The sequence below is a fragment of the Cinclus cinclus genome, chromosome 1, assembly GCF_963662255.1.
Source record: "Cinclus cinclus chromosome 1, bCinCin1.1, whole genome shotgun sequence".
NCBI lineage: Eukaryota > Metazoa > Chordata > Aves > Passeriformes > Cinclidae > Cinclus > Cinclus cinclus.
In genome coordinates, this window is record NC_085046.1 from 25190461 (window position 1) to 25204004 (window position 13544).

General features: G+C 40.5%; 2 protein-coding genes across 3 annotated transcripts in view; one reads left to right on the forward strand and one right to left on the reverse strand.

Annotated features, from left to right (window-relative positions):
- Positions 1-914: 914 nt before the first annotated feature.
- RPA3 (replication protein A3) lies at positions 915-5252 on the reverse strand. The gene is made up of 4 exons (XM_062495185.1): positions 5121-5252; positions 4830-4904; positions 2812-2920; positions 915-2319 (listed from the first exon to the last, which is right to left on the reverse strand). The coding sequence occupies exons 1-4, from the start codon at positions 5217-5219 to the stop codon at positions 2237-2239; spliced, it is 366 nt and encodes a 121-aa protein (XP_062351169.1). The 5' UTR covers positions 5220-5252; the 3' UTR covers positions 915-2236.
- Positions 5253-5318: 66 nt separating this feature from the next.
- UMAD1 (UBAP1-MVB12-associated (UMA) domain containing 1) overlaps positions 5319-13544 on the forward strand; it is a 79230-nt gene continuing 71004 nt past the window's right edge. The window contains exons 1-2 of one of the 2 annotated variants that reach the window (XM_062495206.1): positions 5319-5328; positions 12261-12404. In XM_062495206.1, the coding sequence (XP_062351190.1) occupies positions 12323-12404 (82 nt within the window). In that variant the 5' untranslated portion in view covers positions 5319-5328; positions 12261-12322. Of the gene's footprint in view, positions 5329-5515; positions 5642-12260; positions 12405-13544 lie in introns of those variants that run through there. The other variant, XM_062495197.1, reaches the window with a different exon arrangement.

Below are 13544 nucleotides of genomic sequence, written 5' to 3' on the forward strand. Positions count from 1 at the left end.
TGGCCTTGCAGCCTTTCCTTCATTAAGCACAAGTGCTTTATCATCACACACACAGACTGAGTGCTTGTGAGCACCACGTGAGTTGTGCACATGTACATGCCCAAGCCAGGACAGCAGAGGAGGCAAGCAGGATCAGCCAAGAGCCCAGTAAAAAGTTACCAAGTCTCAAAAGTCAGTCGTGCGTGCAGTGGGAGCAGACATGTTCCAAATAGCATGAACTTCTGAAGTCTGCTCCAGTGACAGCATTCACTTCATATGCCCCTTCTCTCCCAGGTTCCCACCCTTCACCAGCTCCTCTTCATGCCTTCCATTACTGGTCCATTACTGGCTTTGGTGACATCCCTCTCTAGTGTTTACAATTCAGTTTTCCTGGTGCCTCCCCATTGTGTCAAGTGCCTGGCGCCTTGCTAACCATCAGGTCTCATGGTTGTGTCTTTCCCTTGGTATTTGTAATGCCTGACAATTTTCTGCATGGTGATGTAGGAAATTATGATGACAGATGCATATATGATCTGAGCACTTCTCCAATACCAAGGATGTTTTGCAGTACCTTGCATTGCTGTCTGGTTTGTACAGCCATGTAGTCAGGGTAGGCCACTTATTCACAAAGCCTGATAGTCTGTAGAGAAGCACACAAATGAAAAGCACATAAGGAAGCTTTCAGTTGTGTGCAGCTTTTGTGTACAGCTTTCCCAGCCACCTTTCACTGCTTTAGGACTGCATGAACCTTGAAGAAGAGCCATGACTGTCAAAAGGAAACCAGCATTTCCCACTTGGTGCGTTCAAACTTTTCCTCACAAGACCTCATACCCCAGGCTGGAGTGCTAAAGCCATCTAGTGGCAGGCTGCTCCACTGGGCAGGGGTGGTGTGGGTAACTGCATAACATTTTAGAGTATATGTGTACACACAAAATACCATTTTTTAAAAGCAGACTAGAACAAAATGGTTTTAAATGCTAGGAAAACATGCATGCATTTATTAAGAATGACATTTTGTTCTACTGAGCACTTTTAAAATAGAGGTGATAGACAGGGCATGGTGTTGTGCCACATGGACCCTGTGTTCTGTTTGCTGTACAAGACTGTTTCTGCTTCAGAAGACCTCCTTCCCAGTGAGAGTAACTGTCACTATCTATGCTCGAGGTGGGGAGGGAGAAAAAAAATAGTTACTCTTGTTACCTTGATCATCCCTCCAGTGTGTAGTGAGTTTATAAGTTTTTGAAACATATTCCTTGGCTGAAAAAAGAGATGTCTGTAAATAAGCACAAAGCTGGCAGTCTTATTAAGGCACTAAATCTAACTACTAAACCTGAAACCTGTTTGTACAAAAGTTTAATAAACATGGCTATGGTTTACTTAAAATACTTTGAAATACTTCATTAATTCACAGCAAATATTTCCAAAGTTCAATTTTACTTTAAATGTGATACAAAGAGTGATAAAAAAAGTGATACTCAAGTGATAGAAAAAATTTACTAAATGTTGTAAGTAGCTTGGATAAGTAACAAAATTGGGGACTGTTGCAAGTTCCTATGGTTAATCACCATGACAAGCTGGCTGAATCCTGGTACTGCTGCTTTGACTCCAAACAATAATGAAGGCTGTGATGGGACTGCAACTGTGCTTGAAATTCCTAAGCCTAAGTAGACATCTTCCAAGTGTTTAGCATCAGTGCTAAAGAATCTTGCACTCCACTTTGTTAAATGTATCTGTGTCAGGTAAAATGAACAGGAGTTGCCACTTATCACTGAAAATAGCACTCGTTAATGCTGACACAAATGGTTAAATGGAGTCAATCTTTTTTATTGGTGAGGACACCATTTTCAAGATCCAAAATACCCCCATTCAATAAATTTCTATCAAAGCAAATTAAATCAAAAATGTTCATATTGAAACCCCACCAAATTTTTTCCACACAAGTTTCCTGTAATCCTAGAACCTCTAACAACTAGAAAAGGATGCTTATGCAATTTCTGACAAGTCTAGTCTTGAGGAGAACACTCCTCATTGATGCAAAAGGGTTAAAATATATGCAGTGAGTGAGACGTTCACATTTGTTCTCCTTGTTGAATAAATACATTTTCAAAGAAAATACTCTTCATAAGCAATACTTAGCACATGTAACAGTGTCTTTTCAGTATATTTGTTGAAAATAAATGCAACTGTTACCATGCTGTCAGGCGAGAAACCACAGTACTGTTGTCTCCTCTGAAGGTCTAAATATATGCTAATAAAATCAAGTTTTCATTCCAGTACCAAATGGGAAGTATTCAGGGAATTCATGAATAATTTTTAGTGCTTCATTGTAGAGTTCCAGATCTGAAAAAGGGCAATGAAAATGGTTATGGATGCATAAGCTCAATTCCCCACAAGTCAATGAAAACATTCAAGTACTGCTTATTTTAAAACAGTACTGCTGAGTGATCCCAGTCTCCCTCAAGCTCCCACTTTCCCACGGAAGGAACACTCATTGCTTGTTTCCTGGAAGGTTACTTTCAGGCCTGCTAGCTGCACAACCACACAGGGTCCAGGGCAGGGTGAGAACCACATGGTCAGGAGTGGGAGAACAATCAGGCCACAGCAATGACCTAGACTGTCTCCAGCACTGAGCCACTGCCTCCAGTTTAACTGTAAACCACTATATTTAGTACAGAACTTCTCACTACACTCTTTTCTACACCCTGCACCTTACCTGGTAGCTTGAGGAAAGACCTTGTCTGTGAAAAAAAGTAACTAGGCTTTCCCTTCTTATTTACTGAAGACAAGTTCAGAACTCAAAATGAATTTGCCATGATGTATGTTCTTACTTACCAAATGAACTTTTATCTTCTCTGAACTGGACATATGATGCACACATGATGGTTGCCTGATTCGTTACTCTTCCCACCACTTCAATAACTCCTGAAATCTCCTCATCCAGCTAGAAAACACACCAGAGATGAAATCAGTTACACTAGATTATCTGGTGGTTTTTCTGCACAGGTAGGAACAATCCACAACCGATGTTTTGTTCATGACAGATTCTGTTGCACGTCAAACAATACAGTACTACTGAACAGCCCTGTCACCCTCCCCCCAAAAAAAACCCACAAAAACCTTGATCCGCTTAGAGATTCACAGGTTTTGTAATAGACAATTCAGTACCAACAAAAAAAAAATAAAGACATCTGAGAAGAGTCACCTGTTCATAAGTATATAAAACTGTGTAATTTAATCACTGAACAGAGACTAATCTAGGACACAGAGACAATTCTGATTTTAATGCACTGCATTCAAACTTGTGCCAATTAAGAGTTAAGTAAGAGTTAAGGAGGTATCACACATTCCAGAGAGCAGTTCCAGTGTTGCACCTTCAGGAGGTGTATCTGGAAATAATTTCTTAAGTAATCTGTCAGTAAATATTCAGAATACATACACAGTCACTAATAAGGCTTTGGTTGAACAAAGGAAAAAAGGCTAAAAATTGTATCTTACACCAAAATAATACAGCTTGAATGTTTTCTTTTTTCTTTAAGATAAAAATTTTAACACTGCAGTACTATTTTGCTAATGCTCTTCCAAGATCTTCCAATATCTTTTCCAAGTCTTATCTTTTACTTTCTAGTAAGTCTTCCCTCCCCATAATTTTGGGGTCCTCTGTTAAAAGAGGGAACTACCCATGCACAAACAGTGAAATATAGTGTAAGGGAAAAAAAGTTAAAAAGCATTTTGATTAGCAAATCTATTAGTTTCCCCACTGACACTGGGTGAACTGGAGAGGTAACCTGGCCTTGTTTGTTTGTACACACCAGTTTCTCCCAAGGCAGTGGAACAGAGAGTGAAACGTCCAGCACTACAGCTTTGCATTTATGAAATTCAGCCACTTACATGTTAGAGAAAATATTATAGGATCATTGGTCAGATGCTAACATCTGAATTTTTAACAACCCAAGGCAGGAAATGTTTTCACAAACTCAAGAAAGAGTTAAGAGACATTTTGTTGCAGTTTGACATCAGCAATTTTCACATTTGTAAAAGAAAACTCTGCCAGATTAAACTGCATTTTTCATCAACAAGGACAGACTCTTGTCTTGAAAGACTAAGAGAATACCATATGCAATTATTTCCCATGGAAGTGGCAAGGTTTCTCAACATTTAACAACTCATTCAGAGAAAAAGATGCTGAATCAAGCTAGAGCATTGGCCATCACAATTAAAATAATTCTTTAATTACAGCCTTTCTTAGTGGAAAACCACTTGGAATCAGAAAAGAATGCTGAAATCTTATTCCTTCAGTGGTAAGTGATAACAAAGGAAGCAGAATTTTTGTTCAATAGTTCTAATTATATCTTATGCCAATTGCATTCATTGCTGGGGTTTTTTAATGAAAGAATGCTACAGGCTAATTATGGACAAGTGGAGCTATGACAAGTGTTCTAACAGGATGCAGCAATGTTAACCTAAAAAACTCCTGAAAACACCATGTTCTTTTTGATTACAGAAGCGATAAGAAAATCAGAGGAAACACTGAAATTAAAATAAAGCTAATAAACGTAGTGGAATATATTACACTGTGAACAACTAATAGGGTAAGACAAAATATCCAGACAGGGACGTGTCTGACAAGGAATGAGTTCTGTCTCTTAACACCAGTTGAAAACTGATGAAGACCAAGGCAGCTCATGGGTAAGAAGATTAGAGGTTGGCTGAAAGATGCAAGAAATAGAGGCAATGAAACAGAGATGGAAAAATGCAGAGGGTGGAAGGCACGTACAGGTCTCAGAAGAGACAAAACCTCCGGAACCCACAAGAGGCGACATCAAGTTTTTCCAAAGCATTCCTTAACTTACAGGCTCGCTCAGCTCCACAGTCGTATGCTTTCCGAGTCCATCCGTCAGCACGACAAGCTTCCCGCTAGGATGAATCTACAAAAGAACATTTCAGCCTAGAAAAGACACGAGGCCTGCGCGCTCCAGAGGCGCCCGGAAGCACCAAAGCTTGGCGGCCTCAGGCAGCTCTTTCCCGCGGAGACCCGTCCGCCTCCCGCCCTGCTCCCAGGCCGCCCGGAGCCGCCGAGCTGCCGCAGGGACGGCGCCAGCCTCTCCACAAGGAGCGCCGGGGCAGCCCCATCCCCGCTCGACCTTCTCGACGCGCCCCACGAAGCAGACGGGCTGCCCGATGTGCTGAGCCAGCTGCCCCGTGGCGATGCGCGGCCGCGGCACCTCGTGGATGTCACCCATGGCCGGCGCCGCTTCCCGCCTACTGCCGAGGGAGGGACTGCGGCCCCGGGAACGCGGCGGTCGGGGCGGGACTTCCCCTCCGCCCGAGGCGACCCGGAAGCGGAGGCTGGTGAGAGCGGCGGCGGCGGCGGCGGCGGGAGCGGGAGGGTGGGTGGGTGGGTGGGTGATGGAGGGGCGGCTCTCGGTGTCGCCGCGGCGGGAGGGGCGGCGGGGCCGAGCCCCGGGTTGGCCGGAGGAGCCGGTCGTCAGCTCCCAGCCCTGTCCTGTCAATTAATCCTTTTAAATCGCCCCATATGTCCCCTCCCCGGCGCTTTCCCTCTCCCTTCAGATACTGCTGCCGCTCAGGTGTAATTTGGCAGTGTGCCTGGCAGCCGAGAAGGCAGAAGGTGTCCTGGGGTGCATCAAGCACAGGGCAAACAGAGGTGATTATCCCGCTGTGATTATCAGCGCTGGTGTGGCCTCGCCTGGAATATTGTGTAGTTCTGGCTTTGCAGCTACATCCAGAGGAGGAAATCAAAGCTGGTGAAGGCAGTGTCCTGTGAGAAACAGCTAAGGACTTCGGGTTTTGTCTGGTTTTGAGGAAAGGAGGCTGCGGGTTGTCCTCCTCACTCTACGGCTTCCTGAGGAGAGGAAGTGCAGACAACATGCTGATCCCTTCTCCCTGGTATCCAGTGGATATCCCGGGGTACGTGGGAATGATTCAAAGCAGCACCAGAAGAGGTTTGGACTGAACATAAGGAAGCATTTCGTTTCTGAAAGGGTAGTCAAACACTGGAACAGGCTTTCTAGAGAGGTGGTCGATTTTTTAAGAGGCATTTGGACAATGCCCTTCATGACATGCTTTTGCTCTAATCCTCCCTGAAGTGGTCAGGCAGTTGGACCAGATGATCATTGTAGATTCTTTCCAGCTATTCTATTCTATTCTATTCTATTCTATTCTATTCTATTCTATTCTATTCTATTCTATTCTGTTTCATTTTATTTCATCTTTGAAATTGAGTTGATGCTCAGTCCCCAGGTTTAGAACAACTGATGGATGTAAGACAGGTATAGCATCTGGACTTGGCACTGGCCATGCATCTTTCCATATGTTTTCCCAATCGACCCCTGGCACAGAGAGGTTCTTCCTAATTGCTTTTGTGGCAAAGGTGATTCACATATCCCAATCTGCATTTAACCTGGTGTTGCCAGCAGGTCGAGGGAGATGCTGCTTCCCCTCTGCTATGCACTGGTGGGGCTGGAGTGCAAGGGCACATGTGGACATACTGGCAAGAGGTCAAAGAAGGGTCGCAACAGTGATTAAGGGACTGGACCATCTTATATATGAGGAAAGACTGAGAGAGGTGCAAACGTTTAGTTTAGAGAAGGCTCAGAGGGCTCTTATTAATGGATGTAAATACCTGAAGGAAGGGTGAAAAGAGAACAGTCAGGTTCTATTCAGTTGTGCCCAGTGAAAGGAACAGACGCAAAAGGCAGAAACTGAAACACATGAGGTTTCTCAGGGAACATCACTGTGAGAGTGACCAAGCACTGGTACTGGTTGCCCAGAGAGGTTGTGGGCTTTCCATCCTCGTAGGTAGCCTGGATATGGTCCTGAACCACCAGCTCTAAGATGGTTCCCCTTAAGTAGGGGGTTGGACAAGGTGGCCTCTGAAGGTCCTTTCCAACTGTGGCCATTCTGTGGCTGTTCTTTCCTTTTCTTTTCCAGGACTGGTGTTTCAAGAAATACTTGGGATAATCTAACTCTCCTCTGACTTAAAAGGACAAGCACAAAACTGCCCATGTGCTGTCTCTCTTCTAACCAGCCATGGCCAGTTCAGCTTGCTAACCAGTACCAAGTGATTTTTTGTTAGTTTTCTGGGGTAGTGCTGTTGTATGGCTGTAGCTTGTGTCAGCTTGTGCCAAGGAAACAAGCTACTGCCAGAAGCTGTGCAGAACCAGCATGTGCCCAGGGAGTGCTCTGGAGTTAAATCTTATATGAGATTTAGCTGCTTGCCCTCCCCTCATTGTCACTGTGATATTCACCTGTTGAGTATTTTATTTGCAAGAGAATAGCCTCATTTCTATAGCATATCTTCAGAGATTTGAAAGGAGAGATCTCATCTCTGTAGCTGTTGGAGCAAGATGCGGCACAGTGGCCCTTCTAGTGCTGAAGAGTTTGAAGGATCAGCAGCTAGAAAAACATGTTGTACAAGTTCTTGCAAATTCATGTCTGTATCACACTTAGCAGCTGTTGAAGGTTTGCATTCAAAAGAAAAGTTTTTGAAGGGAAGACAGGGGCTTCAGCCTGTCGAGTATTATGTTTCATTAACACCTAGCTTTCTCTTTTTGCATTTTCTGTGTTCAGGGTTTTGAATGTTTACATCAGTTCAAGTGCTGTTATTTCATTCCTGGCTTTGTTTTTGTCACCTGTGCTTTTATTGTCTTACTAGGTTCTGGCTGATTTTTTATGATGCAGCCTCTTCGAGTGTTTTTATACTATGGTAATTTGGGTTCTTGTATTTCTGCTTTTCTTAAATTTTATGAAAACATTTTATACATAAATACTAACATTTTATGTAATACAAAAGAAAGTATCTTTGTTAATGTTTCATTGTACAGATAACCTATTTTTTAAAATTTGAGTTTCTTGTGATACTTTCCATTCTTTTTTCAAGAATGTTTTCAAGAAATACAAGCTAAAGCATGACTAATGTTAATGCCAGAGAAAAGAAATTATATAAATTTTTTTCCTTCTTCACATTGTAACTTAGACTAGGCCAGAAGCTTTTAAACTGTTCTTTTGGTGTCAGAGAGAAATATTTTCAACATGCATATTCTTGACTCTTAAATTGGTTTTTTTCATTATAAGAAGGATTGTACAGGGCTGTAAACATCTTGCTCTTTTTCTGATTGCTGCTTTATTGGTGAATCACAGCAGATGGTAGTGTGGAAGCGAGAATTTCTCTGATGCTCTCTGTTTTCTTTTTCCATAGATTGTATCTCTTAAGCTGCTAGATGTGAAATTATTCCAGTTCTTTCTTTAAGGTCAGTTTTGTGTCTTCTGTCCTCATTTCATCATTTATATAATTACTAGCAGTGCCACTGCAATTCTGCTTTGCTGTATTACTGGGCATTGTCTCTTCATCTTAGTCTGCTTCTTTGGTGTTTTTAACATTAAATTATGATTCTCCTCCAGTATTGTGACCATTCAGAAAAGGCTGAAAAGTAATGGTAAATATACTAAGATCTTTGTTGTATAGAAAAGTTGTATTTGATTTAACATATTGGCTTGGCTCAAAGGTCGCCCATAGTTCTTGTCAAAGGAGATTGACAAAATGCAGGAGGAATAAATTAACCCCTTTGTGCAGCTCTGTAACTCATCTTTGTCCAGTGCCACGTATGTTCTCAGAGCCTCACAGAAAGACAAAATATTTTTTGCAGCCTCACAGAATTTCTGTAGCTCAGAGCTTATTATTTGCTAATGACTGAAGCTGTGCCAAAAGCATTATTCTTAACTATCTGCGATTGTGTTCACTTTTTTTTTGTGAGAGAGAAACATGAGGAGGAAGGGAATTGCATATTCCTACCAAGGGAGATTTTTATCTTTAGGCAGTGAATTCAATTTCAGGTCTCCTATAGAAATAAAATTAATCCCATCTGGAAGGGAAAGTGCTGTGCTATATAGGAGAAATGACTGCAGGAATGTGGTACTATCTCTGAATGGTGGGTTTATTTTCTGTGATTTTGTGCTGACAGCTTTTAAAAACAAAACAAGTCTGTGTGACCATGTATCCATGGTCACAAAAATTTAATTTTTACTCTGAAATGAAACTTGTATGAACCTGGTTGTTCTGAGCTTTCATTACCTGAAACCTCATCTTATCTACAAGTAGTAAAACTGCAGCCTGATTCTGCAAGTGCTTAAACTGTGTCCTTATCTTCAAGAGCACGAGTGTTTCCATTCAGCTCTGTGTTTCTTTGTTGGTCTGGGGCTTTGTTCTGTTTTTAACATGTGATTCAAGAAATTTAGTGGTTGCATTTCCCATTGCTGGGGAGATTTATGTTTACTTTTGAAGTAGCACAGTTGATAAGATTCTTAAAAGAGCATCACAAATGCATTGCCTGTCTACAGTCTTTCCCTTATCCGTGCTGTACTGTATGTAGCCCTGTGTTTTTTTCTGTGCCCACCTCTGGTTTTTTTTAATCTATCTTCGTTTTTAAGTTTATATTTAATTGTGTGTTCAACAAAGCTACCAAAATGCTGAAAGCAGTAGTTGGTGAACTCTTTCCTCCACATACGTTACAAAGACCTGAGATCTACAAGCACTTTGTTTCTAAGAGTTTCCTAGAGAAGGAATCACTAAACATGTTAGTCTTTTGAGTAAGTGTTTTTTATACCACCTCCCCACATTCACAGTCACAAAATGCAGCAGGTACTATTTTCTTAGAGCTGGTGATTTTAACAGCATAAAGACTTGAGGCCTGAGCTTAGGATGTACTTTTGTTAATTTTGTTTGGTTTTCTGCTTCAAGCAAACCTATATGTGGGGTTTTATTTTAATTTGGTTTGGTTTTGCTTTTTGGTTTTGTTTTCTATTAGAAAAATACTGCTGGCAGTAGAATTAAGCTACTTCAGAAATGGAAAATTCCAAAATAAAGATCAACACTTGCGTTTGTAGATAAGATGAATTCTGTGGGTTTTAGAAAAAAATGGGATCGTGTCAATGAAAGTAAAAAATTTAGTATGTGAAAGTACTTGTAACCTTAATTTGGCTAGATCAAATTGTCCTGATTGCTAATTTACTCTGAATTTAAATGCCTATTGTCTTTTAAGCAGTGAAGTTTAGGTATGTTAAATATGCAGGATTTAAAAGACTAGAAGTGCATGGTTCCCTATACAAGTCTTTTGTGCCATGTATATACTGATTAAGATGCTTTTCTTTGTGCAAGAAAGAAGGGAATTGGGACATTATGTGATAGAGCTGAAAACTGTACAATAATGCAGATCTCAAAAGAGAAAAAAAAATGTGACTGGAGCAACTGCAGCTCTGGCACCTCAAGTGACTGATTGGAATCTGAGCCTTTACCAGAGCTATCTGTAAGATTTTGCACATCAAGTTGATTTTGCTTCTTGTTGTTGCACACTTAGGATGAAAGTAAAATTGCATTTTAAACTGTTCCACAACTGCCTCTCCTTCATACATCATTGGAGCAGAAACCTGACTCTTGAGCATTACAGCACAGGTTTTTACCACTTGAGCTATGGGACTGACAACCCTAATTGGTAGCAGGAGAAGACTTATTCCCTGAGGGCTGAAAAAGGAATATGCTGCTGGCGCCATGTGTTGAGCCTGGGTGTGGGGGGAGGTAAGGAAGAAATGAGATAATTAGGAGTTTCTACTGTGTAATCTCCATGGAACTGGAAATATCAGTATTTCTCTTGCTGAGGAAAACAAGCAAAAAGGAATAAAGTGCTGTTAAATAACATTTTTAAAGAATAGCTGTTTTCCTGGGGGATTGGATCACAGAATGGTTTGTTCTGTTCTTGTGCACATTAATGTAGTTTATTCGGTGGCTAGAAGTTGTACTGTGTCAGCATAAGCAAGCAGTAGCTGGCCAGGCTGTGGGGTATTCAGTCTTCAAGTCTCAGGTATCAGGCCACAGTTTGAATAGTTGCTGGTTTTGCCATGATCTATTTATACACTGTTCCAAGCCAGTGCTTGCACTTCACACAGGACTTCGTAGAGTGTGTGATTGCTTGTAACAGCAGAATTTTAGGCAGTTTATATGAATAGTCAGTACTGAGTTGCTACAGGTCCCTGGCCAGGGCAAAAAAAAATAGTTTATGGTATCATGAATATTTGGGTGGGGAGTGAAGAATCCCAGCAAATAGTTAAAATCCATTTTTTTTTTTTTTTAATCTGCACATTTCACAGTAGCACTCTTCACTCTTTCCCACATTCTAAAGATTCCTCTATGTTAAATTTAGTGTGAAATAATGTTAATGAAACTTGACCCTATATACCTCTTTACTTCTTTACCCTGGAGACTTTTCCTCTGTTGGAGGTGTATATTAGATGTTGCTGTTGGCTTGATGTCTGCAACATAAATCAGAATTCTGATCCCCAAACTCTGCCTCAAAGTTGAAATTACATTATTCCACCTTTCCCAGTTTTATATGGGTATTTTAGTAGAGAAGGCATTTGCATGCCTTTATTTAAGCCTTCCTCTTTGTGTCCAGCACATAATGTATTGTGAGCCAGACCACAGGCTGCCCCATGGGTTGGTGTTATTGGGGGGTCCAAGTTCAGCCTTCGAGGGACCCTCATGTATCCCTCCATGGGTTTTTAGTATGACTTTGTCCTATTTAAGCTACTCAGAATTGCTTCTAATCTTTCAGTCCTGAGAGGGGGTACTGAGCATTTTCTTTTGCAGTCCATTTATCCCAGTTGTTTCCTTGTTTTGTTCCGGCAATGGAGTCCTTAGCCACCTTGAAAGATTCTTTTAATGAATTATTGTTGCAAAAATTTTGCTACAAATGATTTTGCTGCTGTTTCTTTCAAGGAAATCATTGGTAACTGTTAATCAAATATACTTAAGTGTTAGGCCGTCTTTCAGATTGCAAACTGGGAAGCTGAAAATAGTCTTTGAAGAGAAATCTTGTCTAATAAAAATACAAAGGAGCAGAAAAATACAAAAACATGTTGGATAAATGCTGAAAGGAGTTTCCATCTTTAATTTTCATTGACAAAAGTTGAAGTTTTGGGGATTTTTTTTGGTCTTTTTTTGGGGGGAGGGTTGATAATTCCACTCCATTCATAACTTTGTATAAAAGCTTTCTGTACTTGACTCTCCTCTTGCCTATTGAAGTAAATTGCTACACTGACAAGGTAATCTGTCTGACACATAAATGCCTTACAAATATTCAATATTCAGATATTTCAAATTGGGTAATAAAGAACAGGTACGTGGCCTTACTACATCCCTATAGTCTGTTATGTGAACTTATTGTAAGTTCTGTTATCATATTTTTATTTAGCATGTTTTGTCTTCATTTTAGATAACACCTGTGCTGGTTTTACCCTACAACACCTTAGAAGACAAAAAGATCCCAAAGAGACTATGTTCAGCTTCTTCCGAAAAAGTCAAGATTCAAAGAAGGTTACAGTGCCAGAGAGAGAAGCAGATGGATTTGTTATTGTGGGTAAGTGGTGCTTCTGTATAAAGTGATTCTTTCATCTTTGAAATTTTGATCATGAAGTTTCTTTGAGATGCTTAGACTAAATGAAATGTTATGAGAAGCCATGATAAAAATTGTTCAGTATTCTTACTTTTCCTGACAAAGTTAATTTTACTAGTCTGCTCATTTGGACTAAATAGATGAAATTTTATTTACATTGGTCTGAACTCAAATAGCACTGAAAATGTAGTTTCTTCTTTTCTTTTCATGCTCTGAGTGGGGAGAAATTACATCATTACAAACAGGATAGGTCAAAGTTTAGGCTTCTAGCTTTATGATTAGAGTTGTGGAAAGGGAATATCTTACTGAAGTTGTTAAAAGACTGGCTTTTATTCAGGTTCCTTCCTTTTAATTTTACCCCCAGACTTTTTATATTAGAAGCCAAGAAGTTTCTATGCATTTCTGGTCATGGTGAATGCAGATGCTGTGTCTCAGGATCTGACTCTTAGTTTGATAAAATTTAAGCGATTGAGGGTTTTCAAAGTCTTCTTGTTACTCAGAAAGTAATCTGAAGTATGCACACCTATGAATTGGCTAAATTTGGAGCTTTGATCAAGGTTTTCCACAGTTTTGCAGGTTGGCTTAAGTGTGCAGAAAAGAAAAAAAGCTATTGCTGTTATGCTGAAAATGATCCTTTTCTTTTTTCTCTTTTGACAATTTGTTTTCCTCCTTGTGAATCTATCATCAGTATTCAGCTTCTGGTGCTCTGATTTACTGATTCATTCTTCTCAGAAGTCTTACAGTGTTTCTCTATTTAAGTGTTACTTCTTCTTGAGCATTTTCAAGTCACAAAAGCCTCTAGATTATCGAAGTCTGACTGTATGAGAGACTATTGGAACCCTTTCTGAGAATTTAGATTTTTGGCAAAAGTTCTCCATTGAAACAAGTCTGTTTCACATCTGTGACTATGTTGTCATGTTTAATGGCTGCCTTCCAGTAGATGTTGTTCACCTGCAGCAGTTTTGATGTTTTGATGGCTACATCAAGTAACTCCAGCATTTGCATTGTGGAAGGGTCAAAGGAGATGTGTCATCATCCTCCAAAAGTCTGGAGACCATTTAGCATTTCAGTTTCTGTAATAGGCAGAATTCTGCACCCAAATGT